We start from the raw sequence: 26899 nt of genomic DNA, 5'->3' as shown, positions 1-26899 counted from the left end.
AACACACGCAGCCCAAACAACCATATGGGTGGATCACTAATCTAAGGGTGACCAGAATGGAACATAAAAGAAGCCCAGTTTCTCTCCCCTGGGGCAGACCCCCTCTTGGTCTCATATGGTGCTCCCTTGCAGTGTACTCAAAAAATGTCACTTTCTACACTCGCTTCTAACTCAGAAAATACTTTTACCAACTGCATTGCCAGCCCCAACACTGCACTCTGTGGCAAACTTAATAATATATTTTATTTAACCCAATATTTTGAAAATAGTCTCATTTCAACATGTAATCAATATAAAATACTGAGGTATTTTACATTTTTCATACTATGTTCAAAACCGAGTACATTCCAAACACAATACTATGAGATTAGAAATCAATTACAGGAAAAAAATAACTATAAAAAAACATATGGAGTCTAAAAAATATACTAAACAACCAATGGATCACTGAGGAACTGAAAGAGGAACTCAAAAAATACCTAGAGGCAAATGACAATGAAAACATGATGATCCAAAACCTATAAGACACAGCAAAAGCAGTTCTTAGAGGGAAGTTTACAGCAATAAAATCTTACCTCAGGAAAAAAGAAAAATCTCAAATAAACATCCTGCCCTTACAGTTAAAGCAACTGGAGAAAGAAGAACAAACAAAACCAAAAGTTATTAGAAGGAAATAAATCAAAGCTCAGAGCAGAAATAAATAAAATAGAGACAAAGACAACAATAGCAAGGATCAATGAAACTAAAATCTAGTTTGCTGAGAAGATAAAAAAAATTGGTAAACTTTTAGCCAGACTCATCAAGAAAAAAAGGGAGAGGACTAAAATCAATAAAAATAGAAATGAAAAAGGAGAAGTTACAACTGACACCACAAAAATTCAAAGGATGTTAAAAGACAACTACAAGCAAATATATGCCAGTGAAATGGACAACTTAGAAAAAATGAACAAATTCTTAGAGAGGCACAACCTTCCAAGACTGAATCAAGAAGAAATAGAAAATATGAACAGATCAGTCACAAGTACTGAAATTGAAACTGTGATTTAAAAACTTCCAACAAACAAAAGTCCAGGACCAAATGGACTCTAGGCGAAGTCTATCAAACATTTAGAGAAGAGTTAACACCTATACTTCTGAAACTATTCCAAAAAAATAGCAGAGCAAGGAAGACTCCCAAGCTCATGCTACAAGGACACCATCACCCTGATACCAAAACCAGACAGAGATATCACATAAAAAGAATATTATGGGCCAGTATCACTGATGAACATAGATCCAAAAATCCTCACCAAAATACTAGCAAATCGAATCAACAACATTTTGAAAGGATCATATACCATGACCAAGCGGGACTTATCCCAGGGATGCAAGAATTCTTCAGTATATGCAAATCAATCAATGTGATATACTATATTAACAAATTAAAGAATAAAAACCATATGACCATGTTAATAGATACAGAAAAAGATGTTGACACACATCAACACCGATTTATGATAAAAACTCTCCAGAAAGTGGGCATAGAGGGAACCAACCTCAACATAATAAAGGCTATATATGACAAACCCACAGCAAACATTATTCTCAGTGGTGAAAACAAAGTATTTCCTCTAAAATCAGGATCAAGACAAGGGTCCCCACTTTCACCACTATTATTCAACATAGTTTTGGAAGCCCTAGCCATGGCAATCAGAGAAGAAAAGGAAATAAAAGGAATCCAAATTGACAAAGAAGAAGTAAAACTGTCACTGTTTGCAGATGGCATTATACTATATATAGAAAATCCTAAAGATTCCAACAGACAACTACTAAAGCTCATCAATGAATTTAGTAAAGCTGCAGGATACAAAATTAATACACAGAAATCTCTTGCAATCCTATACACTAACAAGGAAATATCAGAAAAATAAATTAAGGAAACAATCCCATTTACCATTGTAACAAAAATAATAAAATACCTAGGAATAAACCTAGTTTCTGCTCCATGGCCCGGGGGTTGGGGACCCCTGCTCTATGACATAAATCATCAAGATCTTTTGACCCACCTCATAGAATAATGAAATTAAAAACAAAAATAAACAAATGGGACCTAATTAAAGTCAAAAGATTTTGCACAGAATAGGAAAACATGAATGAAACAAAAAGACAACCCACAGAATGGGAGAAAATATTTGCCAATGAAGCGTCTGAGAAGGGATTAATCTCCAAAATATACAAACAGCTCATGCAGCTCAATATCAAAAAAACAATAACACACATCAAAAAATGGGCCAGAGAACTAATTAGATATTTCTCCAAAGAAGACATACAGATGGCATATGAAAAATGCTCAACATCACTAATTATTAGAGAAATGCAAATAAAATCTACCGTGAGGTATCACCACACAATGGCCAGAATGGTCATCAAAAAATCTACTAACAATAAATGCTGGAGAGGGTGTGGAGAAAAGGGAACCCTCTTGCACTGTTGGCGGGGTTGTAAATTGGTACAGCCACTATGGTGAACATTAATGGAGGTTCCTTAAAAAACTAAAAATAGAATTACCATACGACCCAGCAATCCCACTCTGAGGCAAATCCACGGAGAAAACCATAATTCGAAAAGATGCATGCACTGTGATGTTCACTGCAGCACTATATACAATAGCCAGGACATGGAAGCAACCTAAATGTCCATTGACAGAGAAATGGATAAAGAAGATGTGGTACATTTATACTATGGAATATAATTCAGCTGTAAAAAAAAAAAACAAACACAAAATAATGCCATTTGCAGCAACATAGATGGACCCAGAGACTGTCATATTGAGTGAAGTAAGTCAGACAGAGAAGGACAAATACATGATATTTCTTATATGTGGAATTAAAAAAAATGGTACAAATTAACTTTTTTACAAAACAGAAATAGGTTTACAGATGTAGAAAACAATCATAGGGTTATCACCGGTGAAAGAGGGAGAGGGACAAATTAGGAGATTGAGATTGACATATGCACACTAGTGTACATAAAATAGATAACTAATAAGGATGTACTGTATAGCACAGGAAACTCTACTCAATACTCTCTAATGAGCTATATGGGAAAAGAATCTAAAAAAGAGTGGATATATATATATATATATGTATAACTGATTCATTTCACTATATAGCAGAAAGTAACACAGCATTGTAAATTATACTCCAATAAAATTTTATTTTTAAAAATCGACTGCATATTTTACATTTATGGCACACCAAATTCTGACTAGCTAATTTGTACATCTCAATAGATGCACATTTAGTTAAGTACCTTTAGAATCTCAAACAGAATATTAGATTATGAGTTATTTGTCCATTGTTCTTATTGTACATATGAGAAAACGGAGGCCCAGGGAGAAAAGTGCTATCTCTCATACACTGAAAGGAGACATAAACTTATAACCAGGAGAACTGAATTCATATACAAGCTCTGTCACTTCCTTGTCGAGTGACCTTAGACGCCACAGGTCACTGAACCTTAGTTTCCTCATCTCTAAACAAGGGATAATAACCTGTACTTTACAGGGTTGTCCGGGGCTTCAGATGAGAACATATATTTGTAAGGGTCTAACAAAGCACATACCAGTAAAATCACAGATCCAGCTAGCAGCAGTGTATCAGTCTGGGGCATCAGTCTAGGCCTAGTCAAGAGGTAGAAACCAGTATAAAGAATTACTGAACTATAAAATTATTAAACTAAAATAAGATATAAGGAAACTATATATGGTACCCTAAGGCTGAAGGAAGGTACTCAAAGAAGGACAAATGTGGAAGGGGTTCAGATCTCATTGGAAAAGGTATAATCGAAGTCACTGAACAGCAGAGAAGTTTGCTGTTTTGGCCTGGTAGTCCACAGTCACTAAGTAAGCAGGAGGCAAGTCCAGAGGGCGGGTGGGAAGCAGAGAATCAGCAACCAGTGAAGCAGATAGAGAGGATGGGAACACTCTAGGTTTCAGGAAAGTTTCACAGGGCCAGTAGGAACCTTCCAGAGCACAAGCAGAGGGTAATGGGGGGTGGCAGAGGAAGCGGAGAGCAGCACCTCTGTTATAAACCTTCAGTCAGCAGGTAGGCTATGTGGGGGTCCTACAGAAGGAAGCTCGAGGATAGCATGAGTGGAAAAGCCTTCAGGGACAGACATATATTGAAAGACCTATAGAAAGGTTATCACCAGGCCAGGTGGAGGTTTCAAGGTCATTGAGGGACCCTGTATTGTGGGTGTATGGCTGGATCAGAGCCCCACTGGATATCTCACTCCCTCTCTACCAACCCACCTATGCAGCAGCTAGAAACTACAGGACAATCACTCCTCCTGCAATATCCCTCCAGCACCCTCTACTGAGAATGCTTAATATCTTTCTTATAGTAAAAGAGAGATGCTTAAAGGATTTCTGTCCATTTTAACAGAACAGGTATTGAAGATGGTTGGAGCTAAGAGGCCATAAATTGATAACATACAGGGGTAGACTGGAAGCTACAGTTTCTAGTACTTAGCTCAGTGCTTTTTCTACTACCTTAAATTTCACAACTGGGAGAATTCTAGACAGTTTCTTGAAAACTACTCTCACACTGAGCTGTTTACCTTCCTTATAGGTGTGCAGGATGGTCCCACTGTTAGAGAAGTAGGAAAAAAGATCGATAGGAAGAGGGACTGGCTCAAGATGGTGGAGTAGAAGGACAGGCGCTCACTCCCTCTTGGAAGAGCACCGGAATCACAACTAACTGCTGAACAATCATTGACAGGAAGACACTGGAACTCACCAAAAAAGATTCCCCACATGCAAAAACAAAGGAGAAGCTGCAATGAGATGTTAGGAGGGGCAAAGTCACAAGAAAATCAAATCCCATAACCACTGGGTGGGTGACTCACAAACCGGAAAACAATTAAACCACAGAAGTCCACCCACTGGAGTGAAGGTTCTGAGCCCCACATCAGCCTTGCAAACCTGGGGGTCAGGCAACGGGAGGAGGAATTACCAGAGAATCAGACTTTGAAGGTTAGTGGGATTTGATTGCAGGACTTCAACAGAACTGGGGGAAACAGAGACTCAACTCTTGGAGGGCACACACAAAGTAGTGTGTGCATCAGGACCCAGAGGGAAGAAGCAGAAGACTGAACCAGAACAACCTGCTAGTGTTGTCGGTTCTCCTGCAGAGGCGGGGGATGGCTGCGGTTCACCACAGGGACAGGAAACTGGTAACAGGGGTTCTGGGGGTGCTCCTTGGTGTGAGCCCTCACCGAGTCAGCCAATGGCCCTACCAAGGAGCCTGTAGCCTCCAGTGCTGGGCTGTCTCAGGCCAAACAACCAACAGAGAGGGAACCCAGCCTCACCCATCAGCAGACAAGTAGATTAAAGTTTTACTGAGCTCTGCCCACCAGAGTAACACCCAGCTCTACCCACCACCAGTCCCTCCCATCAGGAAGCTGCACAAGCCTCTTAGATAGCCTCATCTACCAGAGGGAAGACAGCAGAGGCAAGAAGAACTACAATCCTGCAGCCTGTGGAACGAAAACAACATTCACAGAAAGATAGCCAAAATGAAAAGTCAAAAGGCTATGTACCAGATGAGGGAACATGATAAAATCCCAGAAAAACAACTAAATGAAGTGGAGATAGGCAACCTTCCAGAAAAAGAATGCAGAATAATGATAGTGAACATGATCCAGGACCTTGAAAATAGAATGGAGGCAAAGATCGAGAAGATGCAAGAAATGTTTAAAAAAGACCTAGAAGAAGTAAAGAACAAACAAACAGAGACGAACAATACAATAACTGAAAAGAAAAATAGACTAGAAAGAATCCATAGCAGAATAACAGAAGCAGAAGAATGGATAAGTGACCTGGAAGACAGAATGGTGGAATTCATGCCATGGAACAGAATAAAGAAAAAAGAATAAAAATAAATAAAGACAGCATAAGAGACCACTGGGACAACATTAAATGCACCAACATTTACATTATAGGGGTCCCAGAAGGAGAAGACAGGGAGAAAGGACGTGAGAAAATATTTGAAGACATTATAATATAAAACTTCCCTAACATGGGAAAGGAAATAGCCACCCAAGTGCAGGAAACGTAGAGAGTCCCAGGCAGGAAAAACCCAAAGAGAAACACACCGAGAAACATAGTAATCAAATTGACAAAACTTGACAAAGAAAAATTACTGAAAGCAACAAGGGAAAAATGACAAATAATATACAAGGGAACTCCCATAAGGTTAACGGTTCATTTCTCAGCAGAAACTCTAAAAGCCAGAAGGGAATGGCATGACATATTTAAAGTGATGAAAGGGAAGAACCTACAGCTAAGATTGTTCTACCTGGCAAGGATCTCATTCAGATTCGAGAGAAAAATCAAAAGCTTTACAGACAAACAAAAGCTAAGAGAATTCAGCACCACCAAACCAGCTCTACAACAAATGCTACAGGAACTTCTCTAAGAGGGAAACACAAGAGAAGAAAAGGACCTACAAAAGCAAACCCAGAACAATTAACAAAAACGCGATAGGAACATACACATCGATAATTGCCTTAAATGTAAGTGGATTAAATGTGCCAACCAAAAGACACAGACTGGCTGAATGGATACAAAAACAAGACCTGTATATATGCTGTCTACAAGAGACCCACTTCAGACCTAGGGACCCATACAGACTGAAAGTGAGGGGATGGAAAAAGATTCTGTGCAAATGGATATCACAAGAAAGCTGGAATAGCAATAATCATACCAGATAAAAGAGACTTTAAAATAAAGAATGTTACAAAAGATAAGGAAGGGCACTACATAATGATCAAGGGATCAATACAAGAAGAAGATATAACAATTATAAATATATATGCACCCAACGTAGGAGCACCTCAATACATAAGGCAAATGCTAACAGCTATGAAAGAGGAAATTGACAGTAACACAAGAATACTAGGGGACTTTTAACACCTCACTTACACCAATGGACAGATCATCCAGAAAGAAAATTAATAAGGAAACACAAGCTTTAAATTACAAAATAGACCAGATTATTTAATTGATACTTATAGGACATTCCATCTGAAAACAGCAGATTACACTTTCTTCTCAGGTGCACACAGAACATTATCCAGGATTGATCACATCTTGGGTCACTAATCAAGCCTCGGTAAATTTAAGAAAATTGAAATTGTATCAAGCATCTTTTCCGACCACAACTCTATGAGGTTAGAAATCAATCACAGGGAAAAAAAACATAAAAAACACAAACACATAGAGGCTAAACAATAGGTTACTAAATAACCAAGAGATCACTGAAGAAATCAAAATATACCTAGAGACAAAGGGCAATGAAAACACGACGATCCAAAACCTACAGGATGCAGCAAAAGCAGTTCTAAGAGGGAAGTTGATAGCAAAAAAATCCTACCTCAAGAAAGAAAAAAAATCTCAAACAATCTAACCTTACACCTAAATGAACTAGAGAAAAAAGAACAAACAAAACCCAATGTTAGCAGAAAGAAAGAAATCATAAAGATCACAGCAGAAACAAATGAAATAGAAACAAAGAAAACAATAGCAAAGACCAATAAAACTAAAAGCTGTTTTTTTTCAGAAGGTAGACGAAATTGATAAACCTTTAGCCAGACTCATCAAGAAAAACAAGGAGAGGACTCAAATCAATAAAATTAGAAATGAATAAGTAGGAGTTACAACAAACACCACAGAAATACAAAGCATCATAAGAGACTACTACAAGCAAGTCTACTCCAATAAAATGGACAACCTGGAAGAAACAGAAAAATTCTTAGAAAGATATAACCTTCCAAGACTGAACCAGGAAGAAATAGAAAATATAAACAGACCAATCACAAGTAGTGAAACTGAAACTGTGATTAAAACTCTTCCAACAAACAAAAGTCCGGGACCAGATGGCTTCACAGGTGAATTATATCAAACATTTGGAGAAGAGCTAACACCCATCCTTCTCAAACTCTTCCAAAAAATTGCAGAGGAAGGAACACTCCCAAACTGATTCTACGAGGCCACCATCCCCCTAATACCAAAACCAGACAGAGATACAGCAAAAAAGAAAAAATTACAGACCAGTATCACTGATGAATATAGATGCAAAAATCCTCAACAAAACACTAGCAAACAGGGTCATACACCAATTTCAATTGAGATTTATCCCAGGGATGCAAGAATTCTTCAGTATACGCTAATCAATCAATGTGATACACCATAATAACAAATTGAAGCATAAAAAACATATGATAATCTCAATATATGCAGAAAAAGCTTTTGAAAACATTCAACACCCATTTATGATAAAAGCTCTCCAGAAAGTGGGCATAAAGGAAACCTTCCTCAACATAACAAAGGCCATATATGACAAACCCACAGCAAATATCATTCTCAACGGTGAAAAACTGAAGGCGTTTCCTCTAAGATCAGGAACAAGACAAGGATATCCACTCTTGCGACCATTATTCAACATAGTTTTGGAAGTCTTAGCCACAGCAGTCAGAGAAAAAAGATAAATAAAAGGAATCCAAATTGGAAAAGAAGTAAAACTGTCACTGGAGATGACATGACACTATACATACAGAATCCTAAAGATGACACCAGAAAACTACTAGAGCTAATCAGTGCATTTGGTAAAGTTGCAGGATACAAAATTAATACACAGAAATCTCTTGCATTCCTATACACTAACAACAAAAGGTCAGAAAGAGACATTAAGGAAACAATCCCATTCACCATTGCAACAAAAAGAATAAAATACCTAGGAATAAACATACCTAAAGAGGTAAAAGACCTGCACTCAGAAAACTATACGATACTGATGAAAGAAATCAAAGATGACACAAACAGATGGAGAGAAATACCATGTTCTTGGATTGGAAGAATCAATATTGAGAAATGACTATACTACCCAAAGCAATCTCCAGATTCAATGCAATCCCTATCAAATTACCAATGGCATTTTTTTACAGAACTAGAACAAAAAATCTTAAAATTTATATGGAGACACAAAAGACCACGAATAGCCAAAGCAATCTTTAGGGAAAAAAACGGAGCTGGAGGTATCAGGCTCCCTGACTTCAGACTATACTACAAAGCTACAGTAATCAAGACAATATGGTACTGGCACAAACATAGAAATATAGATCAATGGAACAAGATAGAAAGCCCAGAGATAAACCCACAAACCTATGGTCAAATAATCTATGACAAAGGTGGCAAGTATATACAATGGAGAAAAGACAGTCTCTTCAATAAATGGTGCTGGGAAAATGGACAGCTACATGAAAAAGAATTAAGTTAGAACACTCCCTAACACCATACACAAAAATAAACTCAAAATGGATTAAAGACCTAAATATAAGACCGGACACTTTAAAACTCGTAGAGGAAAACATAGGAAGAACACTCTTGGACATAAATCACAGCAAGATCTTTTTTGACCCACCTCCTGGAGTAATGGAAATAAAAACAAATATAAACAAATAGGACCTAATGAAACTTAAAACCTTTTGCACAGCAATGGAAACTATAAACAAGGCAAAAAGACAACCTTCAGAATGGGAGATAATATTTGCAAACAAATCAACAAAGGATTAATCTCCAAAATATATAAACAGTTCACGCAGCTCAATAGTAAAGAAACATACAACCCAATCAAAAAATGGATATAAGATCTAAATAGACATTTGTCCAAAGAAAACATACAGATGGCCAAGAGGCACATGAAAAGCTGCTCAATGTCACTAATTATTAGAGAAATACAAATCAAAAGTACAATGAGGTATCACCTCACACCAGTTAGAATGGGCATCACCAGAAAATCTATAGACAACAAATGCTGGAGAAGGTGTGAAGAAAAGGGAACCCTCTTGCATTGTTGGTGGGAAAGTAAATTGATATAGCCCCTATGGAGAACAGTATGGAGGTTCCTTGAAAAACTAAAAATAGCATTACCATATGACCCAGCAATTCCACTACTGGGCATATACCCCAAGAAAACCATAATTCAAAAAGACACATGCACCCCAATGTTCATTGCAGCACTATTTACAATAGCCAGGTCATGGAAGCAACCTAAATGCCCATTGACAGATGAATGGATAAAGAAGTTTTGGTAAATATATACAATGGAATATTACTCAGCCACAAATAGGAACGAAATTGGGTCATTTGTAGAGACGTGGATGGAGCTAGAGTCATACAGAGTGAAGTAATTCAGAAGGAGAAAAACAAATATCGTACATTAACACATATATATGGAATCTAGAGAAATGGTACAGATGAACCACATTGCAAGGCAGAAATAGAGACACAGATGTAGAGAACAAATGTATGGAAACCAAGGGGGGAATGTAGGGGGATGAATTGGGAGATTGGGATTGACATACATATACTAACATGTATGAAATAGCTAATAAGAACCTGCTGTATAAAAAAAAATTTTTTAAACGGTGCATTTTGAAAACAAAAATAGAAACATGCATGCGATCCATCAATATCACTTCAGGAATGTATCTTAAGGAGATGATTAGACAAGTTTCAAAATCTGTATGTAAAAGGATGTTCATTACAATTTTTTTATGATAGTAAAAAAAATCAGAAAAAACCTAAATGACCAACAATTGAGAAATGCATAAATGGGTTATGGCACAGCTAGTTAATGGAATATTATATTGTATGTAGCCACTTTAAAAAAAAAGACTAATAGAAATTTCACCTTTCTGAGGCTCAGTTTCTTCATTGGGATAGTGAATAATGTACATACTACCTCACAGGTTTACTGTAAGAATTAAGGAAGACTGAATATGTAAAATCCCCAGCCTAGGCATGGGACATAGGAATTACATAACAGAAAATTTTTTCCTTTCCCTTAGATGACATGAAGTCAACCACTGCAGCATATTCTTACTTTCATTTTTCCTATTCTCACCGGGAATGAAAGAAAACCAGATGTAAGGGTTTTCCCATCATCTGTCCTTCTTCATCCACTTAATCAGTGTTATGTTAACAACTGTCATGGCACTTAACAAGTAGCTAATTATTTTCATACCACACTTGTGGTTTTAAAGGCTCTTTTTTCCTTCAATTATACATTTTACCAATTAAATATTCAATGATGGACTGAGTGGAATCCAGAATTGCTGGCCTATCCAGAGAACTCACTTTGCTTGAATGCCAGTTACTCACATAATGCCATGTCAACCTGACTGATGATACCAGGCAATGGAAAGCACATCCACTAGTCTGCTCTTTCTTCTCATAACTTGCTACTTTCATAGCCTCATCCAAAATGCTTGTCAAAGTATTCCATATGATAACCACTGTGCAGTGTGTTCTTAGTCCTAAAAGAGCCAGATGCTTGGTCAAGAACCTACATTTAGTTCTGGTAGGCTGTCTTGGTCACATGTTACATACATATTGGAGCTTACAAGATAGGCCTACACCTAGTTGTAAAGAATAAACTTGACAATTATTCATACCCCTTCATGAGACACTGGGGAATCAGAGAGATCCATGGGAACTGACATTATCTGGTACAATGCTGCCCTGTCCAATACAGTAGCCACTAGCCACATGTGACTCATTGAGCATTTGAAATGCGACTAGCATGACTGAGAAACTGAGTTGTTAATTTTATTTTCTTTATATAGCTTGTGGCTACCATATTGGACAGCATAGATCTAGACTATAGTTTAATGGAAGAATGTGGGATTTGAAGCTAAATAGATTCCCAGGTTTAAATCTTGTCAACTGTTAATTACTAACTATATAGCTATAACTTTGATCATGTTCTTTATCTCGTTCAAACCTCAGTTGCATGATTTGTAAAATGCGGATAATACCAGAACCTCACAGGGTTGTTTTGATTAGAGAATGAACGTAAAACACCTAGCCCGGGGCTCATCACATGGTAAGTCACCTTTAAATAACAGCTATTTATCAAGCTCCCCATTTTCCATATGGAGAAACTGAAGCTCCAAAAGAAATGTCTTGTCCACAGTTATAGAGCTAGTTGGAAGCAGAGTCAGGAGCCAAATCCAGATTGTCTCACATTTTTTGATAATGAGTTTTCCTATAGAGACGAATCCTCCTCACCCCTGAAGAGTGAAGGGTGGTAGCCCAAACAACTACTCAACTGCTATAAAAAAAATATCTTATACATGTAGAGAAAATGTACCTTTGTGAAGCCTATTTGTTCCTTCCGGAAATTTTCCAGGGGTTTGATCAGCAAATCACTAGCATTGTGTACCTAGAGAAAAAGAAAGAACACGCAAAATAACTTGTAGATTAGCAAGGTTCAGATTCAACATTCATTGTTACTAGGGTATTTCCTTGTAATACACCATCCTGCAAAACGTTAACTAGTTTGCTGGTTTGTTGAGTTTTGTTACTGTGTTTCCCATATTGGTCTTTTAAAATCAAATGCTTTGACGATTACCTTAAGTGAATACCATGGGAGATAGCACAGGGGAGCATTTTTCTCAAGGACAAGAGCCCTTCCTGTGGGGGAGAAGATGAGAGTGTGGGTTTTCCAGTCATAGAGACCAGGGTTCAAATTCCAGCTGTGCCACTTAAGGTAATTTGCCACTCCAAACCTTTGTCAAATAGGATCATCACAGCACCTATCTTGTAGACAAAGTACCTAGCACAGAGTAAACACTCATTGTGGAAACTGGGAAGGAGTCAGAGAAACCATCCGATTTCTTGAATTCTAAGATTCATATTTTAACATTTCTGAAATCACCATGCATCATAGTTTGTCAGTGTTTTCCCTTCTTAGCAGCACATAAAATAATGACTCATCTAACAATCAATGACATCTTGGATTTAATGAGGGAATTACTCCCTAACCCTGGAGCAGTTGAGTAACTGACCTAGCTTTATGCAAACTGGTTTCTGAAGAAATGTTAAAGTGAACATTTCGCTTAAATTAACAAAGGTTTCAAAAACTCTTCTGGGTCCTTGCTACTCAAAATATGGCCCCCTAACCAGCAGCAGCAGCATCACCTGGGATCTTGTTAGAAATGCAGAATCTCAGCCTCCACCCCAGACCTATCAAATAAGAATCCTTATTTTAACAAGGGCCCTAGGTAATTTGTGTGTACACTCAAGTTTTAAAAGCACTGTTCTAGCTTTTTAATTTGTTTTAAGTTGGAGCTATTGGTATAATTAGACATTTGGATTCATTTCCTTAACTACTCACCAAAACTTTATTCTTGCATTAAAAATATAATGGCAAATTGGGATTAAGTTGATGCTTTCAAATCTTTCAATATTTATGATGTGTCTGGGAATTAATATAACTGTACATGGAAATCAAAATCTGTGAAAATCAGAGATAACATTAATACCAAAGTTGGAGAGGTGTGGAATCAAGTTTTAATTTGAAAAAGTAGACTTTTCCTCCTTAAAAAAAATCAAATGCTGTGAGAGGAAATGAAAGAAGGAACATTAGGGGCATTTCTCTGTAACTTTACTGGTAGTCTGATCTGAGTTTTTAATCGATAAATATCCAGGGTCATGCCCAGAAACAGACACAGGAAGCCTGAAGTATATGTGGAAAAGAGAAGAGAAAGGGAAGGGAAAATACATGAAAAGGCCAATTGCACCAAGTGCAAATCATTTCATGGGAGGCAAATGAGTTAGCAGGAATAGCATCAGGAAAAATCCCAGTATAAATTGTTTCCAGCCCTGCCCTGGTGTGTCATAAAACCAGAACATTTCCCTCAGAACTAGGAGTGTATTACAGCATCACAGAGAATACTGGACCAGGCCTTCTAACAACCTAACTGTAAGTTCAGAACCTGACAGGAACAGCCTGTCCAGGTACTAAAAATATTGGCATTAATATGGTGTTGGAAATATAAAAACATCATATCCAAATTGAATCCCTTGCACAGTGGGCAGGTAGAGACATACAAAGCTTTGTCTTCATGTAAACCTCTTGGGAGATTTTGTCTATCCAACGCAACAAGTGGGGTTTGTTTCTTCAGAGGTACGAATTAGCTGCAATTTAATTTTGATCCATTACAAGACAAGAAAATGAGGGACTGGCTTCGTTATCAGAAGAGACAAAGTGTCAGTAAGACAAGATATGTCTTTATGACAAAAATAGAATAGAGAGTAGAAAGCCAGTTTTGACCAGTTCTGTATTCTCCAGAGTAAGAAGCAATTTTTAAACTACCAACAAAAAGCAACACGAATTGAGGCATTAATACATATTGTATCCAAGTCCTACAGGCACTTTGGACCTCTTATTTTCTATCCAGGTATGATTCAACGTTCAACTAAATGGGCAAACTCTCACCCAATCAAAGCTCCATGATATCAAAAATAGACACCAGTGACTATCCTTGATTGAAAACAATAATTCTCTTACTAAAAGTACCAGCCTGTCTCCTTTGCCCAATACACTCTACATTTCCATGGATTGTGAATTATGTGCTATCAACTTTGTGTACCCACCTGGAAATAAACTAAGTTATTGGTGTCATAGATTACATACAGGGAATAATTTTTCTTCTTTACTATTGTGGAAGTTTTAAAACATGGACACAAATTCTATGATACTCCTCACATTGAGAAGGAAGGTCTCCATCCCCTCTACCTTGAATATGAGTGGGTTTGTTACTGCTTTGAACAAACACAGTACAGCAGAAGGGATACTACATGACATCCCAGGCTAGGTCATAAAAGGCCAGTAACTTCCACCTGGTTCCCTTGGAACACTCCTCATGAGCCCTGAGCCACAATATAAAAAGTTGGACTACCCTGGGACTACCAAGCTAGAGAGACCAAATGTAGACATTCTTGTCAAAAGACCCGCTGAGCCCAGCCTTGCAGTCATCTCACTAAGGTGCCAGATATGTGAGTGAAACTATTTTGGACCATCCATATCACCCCACCTCCAAGGTGAATACCACCACATAGAGCAGAAGAATCTCTGAGCTGACCCCTGCATGAATTCCTGACCCACAAAATCATGAGATAAAATTAAATAGTTTAAGTCACCACGTTTTGGAATAGGGTGTTATGTAGCAATAGATAATTAGAAAAACTATTTCCAGTTTCACGAAGATAACACAAAAGTAGCCAACTGGGAAACCTTGAGGAAGTTTGTCTTTGAATAAGAAGTGAACATGTCACTTCTAAAGAGAGTAATATGTGTCAAGCCTCTGTATGGATATTCAGCTGAGCCCTTGCATATGCAGGCACCCCAAGGATGGTACAGGTGCCAGTTTTTCATGTTCCACGGGGGATTTTCTTGCATAAGTAAGTGTGCCAGTAACTTCTCACAGAGTTCATAAGGCTACTATTTTTACGTTTGGCTCTGTCCCAGTCTAGAAAAGTAGCACATGGTTCACTTAAATTGGAGTCGAGAGTTTTCCTTAATTGCATTGGAAATACTGCTCCCTGTCTCCTACAACACAAATAGATTCTCTGAACCTTTTCCTCTCTTTAACATTCATTGGTTATTATACTAATTTCTGCCAGAACATAGAGCTAGAAATGTAGGAAAATGTCGCACTGAGGATTGGCTCTTTTTTCTTTCCCATTCAGCTTTACCTTTAAACTCCTTAGAAATCTAACAATTACTCAGAAAAGCCCTTTTAAGTAAACTTGGCCTTTATTCCCTTTCTTATCACTGCATTCATTTTGTGAGCTCTCTAGGACAAAAGCTCCTGCCTACTATATCACAGTAGAAGCCCCAGCATAAGTGACATTCTAAACACATTAGTGAGTTTATCTAAAATCTGGTTCTGATTGAATAAAACCAAACTAGATAGGCCACTTACTAAAATAGAGATGGCATTCAATCTATTAGTGAAATATTGCTCAGGAATCTTTGATGGTTAACCAATTACCAAAAGAAGGCATTGAGGGTACACTGTTTTAGGTCATTCTTGGCAGTCCTCAAAGAAAGACCTTGCCCTTGCCAACAGAGTCCCCTTCAGAGTTAGAAAGGCATCTAGGCAAGCCTCTTATCATTAATCATAGAGAAAGTCTGTTACCCAGACTTTTAAAGGCCACTTTCAGAGGTACTACAACCTCCCCCACTGTACTTTTTAAGAAATAAAAGCGGGGATGCTCCTCTTCATTTATTCCCTCCATAGTTTCTTCAACAATTTAAAATTCATTATGAGAATGACTAGACATCTGCAGTTGTCATATGCTAGGGCTATGAACTTCCTTCATGTTCTACTAAAGCTTCTTTGGGCCTCTTTTTATAGAAATTATAGAAAGCTGTTTAACATTTACCATATTGAGGTACAAGAGTCCTTCTACCACAGTTCCAGGAAATGAGAGAGGTGCAGTCAAGAACGATCCCTGGCATGTTGTAAAAGGCCTTAATTGAGCCTAACCTACACAGAATTCCTGTAATTAAATAGGAAATAGGGAGCCAATACTCAAGACATGACTGAAGAATTGAGGGAACAAAAGGGCAGAACATAATTAAAGACAGAAGAAAATGAGTCAGTCCTGTGGAAAACAGCCAGCAATTATGGTGAGAAAAACATCTCAAAAGGTGAATCCTTCTTCAATATTTTAGAGCTTTGTAATCGGGTAAGTAAAAGAGATCAAGAAACAACTAGGGCTGAAGAGTTGTACAGCTGACATTTCTAGTGGTATCTGAATGAAATAGGGGTGAATGTCTTTGAGATCAACATTGGTAGCAGTCCACAAACTCTTATAACAGAAGAAAATATTTAGTAGAGTGTGGATTAGCTAGTGGGGCATCTAACAGGCTCTGGGAAAACTACCCATATTGGTCTCTCTTAACTATCATTATAAGCAAATCTCTTAAATGAAGAAAATTCCCAAGTCAAATTTCCACAAGCCAAATCTTGGGGGCAACAAAAGATAACTAGAAACATTTATATAATCAGTGCTTTTTGCTATTATAAAACACTACCATATTCATTTTATCATTTGGAGTACTTACAACGAACTTAGAAGATGGGAATTTTTTCTCATCTACATATAAAGAGAGACTAGAAGAAATAAAGTGATTAGTGTGAAGTCACAAATAAGTTAGTGGCACAGCCACTATTAGCACCTAAAGATCTAATTTCCCAGATTTACGGGCCCTGCCTTCAATCCTAACTCTCTAGGAGCTGAGATGAAATGATAGCAGTATTCTGAGAAGCCAGTACCACCCTGTTGAAAAGGAAGAGTGATTACAGATTAAAGAACTCTTGCTATTGGAATAAATGGGTTTAACAAAACTGAGTTGCCAATACAAAGTCATACAATGAGAGGAAGGGAAGATAGACCACTTTGTTGTCCTTAACATTGTTTCCACTTGACCCACATGCTCCTAATAAAAATAAATATTGACCAACATAGGTACTTCCACATTTAAGTCTCAGCTAGCTCTGGTGTGTGGCCAAGGACCTTCATTTTTAACAATTTCCCAGGTGACACTGGTGGTACAAGTCTAGGGACCACACAAAAAGATTATTTATTCAACTGTTAAAATAGAGTTCACAAAGAAATATAAATACTTAGGAATAAATCTAACAAAATACATATAAGATCATTATGAGGAAACTATAAAACTCTGAAGAAAGAAATCAAAGAAGGTCTAAATAAATGGGAGAGATAACCCATGTTCACAAATAGTAAGACAATATTTTTAAGATGTCAGTTTGTCCCATCTATAGATTCAATGCAATTCCAATCAAAATTCCAGCAATTTGTTTTGCGGATATTGATAAACAGGTTCTGAAGTTCATATCCTACTTCAAGACTTACTACAAAGTTACAGTAATCAAGATAGTGTGGTATTGGTCCATAACATTTTTCACAGAACAAGAACAAATAATCCTAAAATTTATATGGACCCACAAAAGACCTAGAATTGCCAAAGCAATCCTGAGGAAAAAGAACAAAGCTGGAGGTATAAACCATCCAGACTTCAGACAACATTACAAACCTACAGTAATCAAAGCAGCATGGTATTGGCACAAAAGCAGATATATATATCAATGGAAAGGAACAGAGAGCCCAGAAATAAATCCACAGACATATGGTCAATTAATCTATGACAAAGTACGCAAGAATATACAATGGAGAAAATACAGTCTCTTCAACAAGTGGTGTTGGGAAAGCTGGACAGCTATGTAAATCAATTAAATTAGAACACTCCCTCACACCATATACAAAAATAAACACAAAGTGTTTTAAAGACCTAAATATGACATGGCACCATAAAATTTCCAGATGAGAACATAGGCAAAACATTCTCGGACATGAATCATAGTGATATTTTCTTAGATCAATCTCCCAAAGCAAAAGAAATAAAAGCAAAAATAAACAAATGGGATCTAATGAAACGTAAAAGTTTTTGCACAGCAAAGGAAACCATTGGCAAAATGAAAAGACAACCTACGGAATAGGAGAGAATATTTGCAAACAATGTGATCGACAAGGAGTTAACATCCAAACTATACAAACAGCTCATACAACTTAATACCAAAAGAAAATTAAAAACTGAACAAAAGACCTAAATAGACATTTCTCCAGAGACATACAGATGGCCAACAGTCACAAGAAGAGATGCTCAACATCACAAATTATTAGAGAAATGCAAATCAAAACCACAATGAGGTATCACCTCACACTGGTCAGAATGGCCATCATTAAAAAATCTACAAATAATAAATGCTGGAGAAGATGAGGAGAAAAGGGAACCCTCACACACTGTTGGTGGGAATGTAAATTGGTGCAGTGACCATGGAAAACAGTATGAAGGCTCCTTAAAAAACTAAAAATAGAGCTACCATATGATCCAGCAATCACACTCCTGTGCATATATCCAGAAAAAAATTAAAACTTTAAGTTGAAGAGATACATGCACCCCAAGTTTCACAGTGGCACTATTTACAATAGCCAAGACATGGAAACAACCCAAGTGCCCACCAACAGATGATTGGCTTAGGAAGATGTGATACATACATACACACACACACACACACACACACACACACACACACACACACACACATATATATATATACACACACACATATCAATATACACACACATATATATTTATATATAAACATACACATAATGGAATATTACTCAGCCATAAAAAAGAACGGAATATTGCCATTTGCAGCAACAGGGATGAACCTAGAGATTATCATACTAAGTGAAGTAAGTCAAACGAGAAAGACAAATATCATATGATATCACTTACATGTGGAAGCTAAAAAATAAGACAAATGAATCTATATACAAAACAGAAACAGACTCACAGACATAGAAAATAAACTTACAGTAACCAAAGGGGAATGGGAGGGGAGGAGGGATAAATTAGGAATATAGGATTAACAGATACAAGCTACTATATATATAATAGATAAGCAACAAGGATTTACTGTATAGCACAGGGAGCTATATTCAACTTCTTGTAATACCTGATAATGGAAAATAATTTGAATATATATACATATATATATGAATCACTTTACTGTTATACCTGAAACTAACACAATATTTAAATCAACTATACTTCAATATTTTTTTAAATTTTGTAAAAAAAAATCCTGTGATATTGCTGAAAAAATAGACAAACAGATCAATGGAACAGAATAGAGAGCCCAGATATAGATCCACACAAATATAGTCCATTGGTCTTTGCCAAAGAAGCAAAGGTAATTCAATGGAAAAAGGACAGTCTTTTCAGAAATGGTGATGAAACAACCAGACTTCCCCATGGAAAAAAAAAAAAAGGAATCTAGAGACAATTCTTATACTTTCTCAAGAATTAGCTCAAAAGGGGTCATAGACCTAAAGGTATAACATAGAATTATAAAACTCCTAGAAGATAACATATGAGAAAATCTAAATGACCTTTGGTTTGGCACTGATTTTTTAGATACAACCCCAAAAGCATGATCTGTGAAAGAACTGATAAGCTGGACTTCATTAAAATTTAAAAATTCTGCTCCACAAAAGACATTGTTAAGAAAATGAAAAGATAAGCCACAGACTGGAAATTTTTTTGCAATGCACATTTCTGATAAAGGACTGGCATCCAAAATATACAAAGATATCTTAAAACTGAACAATAAGAAAACAAACAAACCAATTAAAAAATAGGCAAAAGACCTGAACAGACACCTCACCAAAGATGATCTACAGGTGGCAAATAAGCATATGGAAAGATGTTCCAAATCAAATGTCATCAGGAAAACACAAATTACAACAGCAAAGATATACCATTACATGCACATATTAAAATGGGTAAAATCCAAAACACAGCCAACATCAAATGCTGGTGAGCATGTGGAGCAACAATAACTCTCATTCAAAGCTGGTGAGAATGCAAAATGGTAGTCACTTTGGAAGACAGTTTGGCAGTTTCTTACAAATCTAGACATATCACACAATCTAGCAATTGGATTCCTTGGAAATTAATCAAAAGAGTTGAAAATTTACATCCACACAAAAATCTGCACACAAATGTGTATGGTAGGTTTTTCATAATTGCCAAAACTTGGGAGTAACCAAGATATCCTTCAATGGGTGTAGGGATGAACAAACCGTGGTACATCCATATGATGGAATATAGGTTATAATATATGCATATATATTCTTCAATGACAAAAAGAAATGAGCTTTCAAGCCATGAAAAGACATAGAGGAACTTTAAACGCATATTACTAAGTCAAAGGAGCCAATCTGAAAAGGCTATATACTGTATGACTCCAACTGTATGATATTCTAGAAGAGGCAAAACACAGTAAAAAGATAAGTGTTTGCCAGGGATTTGGATATCAGAGAAGGAAGGGGGAATCACAGGGGATTTTTAGGGCAATGAAAATATTCTTTATGATGAAACTTTGATGGTGAATATATGTCATTAAGCATTTGTCAAAACCCATAAAATATTCAATAAAGAGTGAACCCTAATGTAACTATGGACTTAATAATATTGCATTGATGTTGGTTCATTAACTGAAACAAATGTACCACACATGCAAGATGATAATAGAGGAAACTGTATGGGGAGGAGAGGGGAAAGAAAGGGAGTACAGTTTACCCTTGAACGGTGCAAGGGTCAAGGGAACTGACCCCCCACACACACTGTGCAGTCAAAAGTCTGCATATAACTTTACAGTCAGTCTTCCAGTATCTGAGGTTCCACAACAATAGATTCAACTGAACTCGGATCATGTAGTACTGTAGTATTCATTGAAAAGCACCCACATATAAGTGGACACACACAGATCAAATCTGTGACGTTCAAAGGGCAACTGTATATGAAATCTCTCTGTACTTTCCACTCAACTTTTCTGTAAAATGAAAACTGCTCTAAATATTAAAGTCTATTAATATTAATAAATTAGACTTTAAATGTAAGGAAAAAAAGTTTTCACATAGATTTAAATAAAACAATCATATGTCATAAATAAAGCCCACATTATTACTTCTAAAAGCACATAAGCACATAAATAGATAATTTGTTTAAGAACACTAAAGACCACAATTTTTGTCAACATGTTCGACAGTCGAATTTAATGTCCTCTGAAATCTTATCTCACTGAAATGAATAGACTAATTTCCCTCTACCTAATGCTAAACTCTCAGGATGGGAACTTGAGATAGAATAACCAGATCAATTCCCTGTCTTTACAGTACCCAGGTAATGATGAGACAGAAACTGAAACAACATAGTGTCACTCCAACCAATGAGGACAAGAAAACTTCCCAAGATCAGAGATGATCTTGGTTCTAGGCCCAGTGTTATTGACCTACCATCATCATCCTCTCGTTTTCTACTTCGTTGAGCAATTCGGCAAATTCCTTGAAGGATTCAGCTGAAATGACAGAATAAAAGATAAACCAAATTAATCATGGTACCTGATAGGCAAGTGGGCAGAAATCTATGGGAAAACAGGTAGAGACCAGTGCCCCAAGATGATATGACCACTAGAGGAAGGTGTCAAATCTAAGGACAACAGAAGAAGGAGTTCAGTACCTGGTGCATAGTTATTTCCTTTTTCTTCTTTTGTTTTTGTTTTTATTTTGCTAATGTTCCTACCCCAATTTTTTTTGCTCCAGTTGTACTGAGATATAATCAACATATAACACGGTATAAGTTTAAGGGGATTTTGGAAAACGGTAAAAAAAAAAATGAGCGTAAGATTAAAAAAATGTTAAACATAGAGTTACCACATGATTCAGCAATTCCATGCCTAGGTATATTGCTAAAAGAACTGAAAACATATACAAACAAACAATTATATACAAATGTTGTTGACTGCATTATTCGTAATAGCCAGTAAATGGAAAGAATGGAAGTGTTCTTCAATTGCTGAATGGTTAAACAGTTCTGATACAGCTATTCAATGGAACAATGTGTGGCAACGAAAAGAAACAAAGGATGGATACTCAATACAACATAGAATAACTTCAAAAACATTATGCTCAGTGAAAGAAGCCAGTCACAAAAAGCCACATATTGTATGATTTTGTTTAAATGAAATGTCTAGACTAGGCAAATCCAGAGAGACAAGAAGTAAATCACTGGTTCACTGAATGTAGGGGGAAGGTGGGAATAGGGACTGATGCTAATGGATTTGTGGTTTCTTTTGAGGGTGTGAAAATGATCTGGAATTGTATTGCAGCGATGCTTGCACAACTCTGTGAATATACTAAAAGCCACTGAGTTGAGGCTGGAGGGGAAGATGGAGGAAGAGTAAGACACGGAGATCGCCTTCCTCCCCACAGATACACCAGAAATACATCTACACGTGGAACAACTCCTACAGAACACCTACTGAATGCTGGTAGAAGACCTCAGACCTCCAAAAAGGCAAGAAAGTCCCCACGTACCTGGGTAGGGCAAAAGAAAAAAGAATAAACAGAGACAAAAGGATAGGGACGGGAGCTGCACCAGTGGGAGGGAGCTGTGAAGGAGGAAAGGTTTCCACACTAACTAGGAAGCCCCTTCACGGGCGGAGACGGCGGGTGGCGGAGGGGGAAAGCTTCGGAGCCGCGGTGGAGACCACAGCAACAGGGGTGCGGAGGACAAAGCGGAGAGATTCCCGCACAGAGGATCGGTGCCGACCGGCACTCACCAGCCCGAGAGGCAGGTCTACTCAACCACCGGGGCAGGCAGGACTGAGAGTTGAGGCTCGGGCTTCAGTCAAGCGCAGGGAGAGGACTGGGGTTGGCGGCGTGAACACAGCCTGCAAGGGGTTAGTGCACCACGGATAGCCGGGAGGGAGTCCAGGGAAAAGTCTGGACCGGCCAAAGAGGCAAGAGACTTCTTCTTCCTTCTTTGTTTCCTGGTGCGCAAGGAGAGGGATTAAGAGCACTGCTTAAAGGAGCTCCAGAGACAGGCGTGAGCCGCGGCTAAAAGCACGGACCCCAGAGATGGGCATGAGACGCTAAGCCTGCTGCTGCCGCCAACAAGAAGCCTGTGTGCAAGCACAGGTCACAATACACACACCCCTTCGTGGGAGCCTGTGCAGCCCGCCACTGCCAGGGTCCCGTGATCCAGGGACAACTTCCCCGGGAGAATGCATGGTGCCCCTCAGGCTGCTGAAACGTCACGCTAGCCTCTGCCGCCGCAGGCTCGCCCCGCACGCCATACCCCTCCCTCCCCGTGGCCTGACTGAGCCAGAGTCCCCGAAGCAGCAGCTCCTTTAACCCCGTCCTCTCTGAGAGAAGAACAGACGCCCTCCGACAATCTACATGCAGAGGCGGGGCCAAATCCGAAGCTGAGCCCCGGGAGCTGTGAGAACAAAAAAGAGAAAGGGAAATCTCTGCCAGCAGCCTCAGAAGCAGTGGATTAAAGCTCCACAATCAACTTGATGTAGCCTGCATCTGTGGAATATATGAATAGACAACGAATCATCCCAAATTGAGGAGGTGGACATTGAGATCAAGATTTATTACTTTTTCCCCTTTTCCTATTTTTGTGAGTGTCTATGTGTATGCTTCTGTGTGAGATTTTTTCAGTATAGTTTTGCTTCGACCATTTGTCCTAGGGTTCTATCAGTCCGTTTTTTGTTTGTTTGTTTGTTTCTTAGTTTCTTGAGTTATTTTGTTTATTTGTTTTTTCTTTCTTTTAAAAAAATTATTTTTCTTAATAATTACTTTTTATTTTAATAACTTTATTTTATTTTATCTTACTTTATCTTCTTTCTTTCTTTCCTTTCTTCCTTCCTTCCTTCCTCCCTCCCTCCCCCACTCCCTCCCTCCGCACTCCCTTCCTCCCTTCTTTCTTTCTTTCTCTCTCTCTCTCTCTCTCTCTCTCTCTTTCTCTCTTTCTCTCTTTCTTTCTTTCTTTCTTTCTACGTTTTCTCCCTTTCATTCTGAGCCATATGGATGAAAGGCTCTTGGTGCTGCAGCCAGGAGTCAGTGCTGTGCCTCTGAGGTGGGAGAGCCAACTTCAGGACACTGGTCCACAAGAGACCTCCCAGCTCCACATAATATCAAACGGCAAAAATCTCCCAGAGATCTTCATCTCAACACCAGCACCCAGCTTCACTCAACGACCAGCAAGCTACAGTGCTGGACACCCTATGCCAAACAACTAGCAACACAGGAACACAAACCACCCATTAACAGAGAGGCAGCCTATAAACATAATAAGCCCACAGACACCCCAAAACACAACATGTGTACCTGCCCACCAGAAAGACAAGATCCACCCGCATCCACCAGAACACAGGCACTACTCCCCTCCACCAAGAAGCCTACACAACACTCTGAACCAACTTTATCCACTGAGGACAGACACCAGAAACAATGGGAATAATGAACCTGCAGCCTGTAAAAAGGAGACCCCAAACACAGTAAGATAAGCAAAATGAGAAGACAGAAAAACATACAGCAGATGAAGGAGCAAGATAAAAACACACCAGACGTAACAAATGAAGAGGAAATAGGCAGTCTACCTGAAAAAGAATTCAGAATAATGATAGCAAAGGTGATGCAAAATCTTGGAAATAGAATAGACAAAATGCAAGAAACATTTAACAAGGACCTAGAAGAACTAAAGATGAAACAAGCAACGATGAACAACACAATAAATGAAATTAAAAATACTCTAGATGGGATCAATAGCAGAATAACTGAGGCAGAAGAATGGATAAGTGACCTGGAAGATAAAATAGTGGAAATAACTACTGTAGAGCAGAATAAAGATAAAAGAATGAAAAGAACTGAGGACAATCTCAGAGACCTCTGGGACAACATTAAACACACCAACATTCGAATTATAGGGGTTCCAAAAGAAGGAGAGAAAAAGAAAGTGACTGAGAAAATATCTGAGAGATTATAGTTGAAAACTTCCCTAATATAAGAAATGAAATAGTTAATCAAGTCCAAGAAGCACAGAGAGTCCCATACAGGATAAATCACAGCAGAAATATGCCAAGACACATACTAAATAAACTGTCAAAAATTAAATACAAAGAGAAAACATATTAAAAGCAACAAGGGAAAAACAACAAATAACACACAAGGGAATCCCCATAAGGGTCACAGCTGATCTTTAAACAGATACTCTGCAAGCCAGAAGGGACTAGCAGGACATATTTAAAGTGATGAAGGAGAAAAACCTGCAACCAAGAGTATTCTACCCAGGAAGGATCTCATTCAGATTTGATAGAGACATTAAAATCTTCACAGACAAGCAAAAGCTGAGAGAGTTCGGCACCACCAAACCAGCTTTACAACAAATGCTAAAGGAACTTTTCTAGGCAAGAAACACAAGAGAAGGAAAAGATCTAAAATAATGAACCCAAAGCAATTAAGAAAACGGGAATACGGACATACATATCGATAATTACCTTAAATGTAAACGAATTAAATGCTCCCACCAAAAGACACAGAATGCCTGAATGGATACAAAAACAAGTCCATGTATATGCTGTCTACAACAGATCCACTTCAGACCTAGAGACACATACAGACTGAAAGTAAGGGGATGGAAAAAGATATTCCACTCAAATGGAAACCAAAAGAGAGCTGGAGTAGCAATTCTCATATCAGACAAAATAGACTTTAAAATAAAGACTATTAAAATAGACAAAGAAGGACACTACATAATGATCAAGGGATCGATCCAAGAAGAAGATATAACAATTGTAAATATTTATGCACCCAACATAGGAGCACCTCAGTACATAAGGCAAATACTATAAGCCATAAAAGAGAAAATGGACAGTAACACACACATAGTAGGGGACTTTTACACCCCACTTTCACCAATGGACAGATCATCCGAAATGAAAATAAAAAAGGAAACCCAAGCTTTAAAAGATACATTAAACACGGTGGACTTAATTGATATTTATAGGACATTCTATCCAAAAACAACAGAATACACATTTTTCTCAAGTGCTCATGGAACATTCTCTAGGATAGATCATATCTTGGGTCACAAATCAAGGCTTGGTAAATTTAAGAAAATTGAAATTTTATCAAGTATCTTTTCTGACCACAATGCTATGAGACTAGGTATCAATTACAGGAAAAGATCTGTAAAAAATACAAACACATGGAGGCTAAACAATACACTACTTAATAACGAAGATATCACTGAAGAACTCAAAGAGGAAATCACAAAATACCTAGAAACAAATGACAATGGAGACACAACGACCCAAAACCTATGGGATGCAGCAAAAGCAGTTCTAAGAGGGAAGTTTATAACAGTACAATTCGAACTAAATAAACAGGAAACATCTCGAATAAACTACCTAAACTTGCACCTAACGCAATTAGAGAAAGAGAACAAAAAAACCCAAAAAGTAGCAGAAGGAAAGAAATCATATCAGAAATAAATGAAGAAGAAATGAAGGAAATGATAGCAAAGATCAATAAAATTAAAATCTGGTTCTTTGAGAAGAT

At 37.8% G+C, this 26899-nt stretch overlaps 1 protein-coding gene across 1 annotated transcript in view; it reads right to left on the bottom strand.

Annotated features, from left to right (window-relative positions):
• OPHN1 (oligophrenin 1) overlaps positions 1-26899 on the bottom strand; it is a 611865-nt gene that overhangs the window by 350191 nt on the left and 234775 nt on the right. Inside the window, exons 4-5 of the mRNA XM_060138347.1 lie at positions 21788-21849; positions 12195-12266 (exon numbers count right to left, since the gene is read on the bottom strand). Coding sequence (XP_059994330.1) covers positions 12195-12266; positions 21788-21849 — 134 coding nt within the window. The remainder of the gene's footprint in view (positions 1-12194; positions 12267-21787; positions 21850-26899) is intronic.

This window comes from Lagenorhynchus albirostris, chromosome X (assembly GCF_949774975.1).
Source record: "Lagenorhynchus albirostris chromosome X, mLagAlb1.1, whole genome shotgun sequence".
NCBI lineage: Eukaryota > Metazoa > Chordata > Mammalia > Artiodactyla > Delphinidae > Lagenorhynchus > Lagenorhynchus albirostris.
The sequence above is the reverse complement of the archived record's forward strand: the minus strand, read 5'-3'. Positions and strand labels throughout refer to the sequence as shown.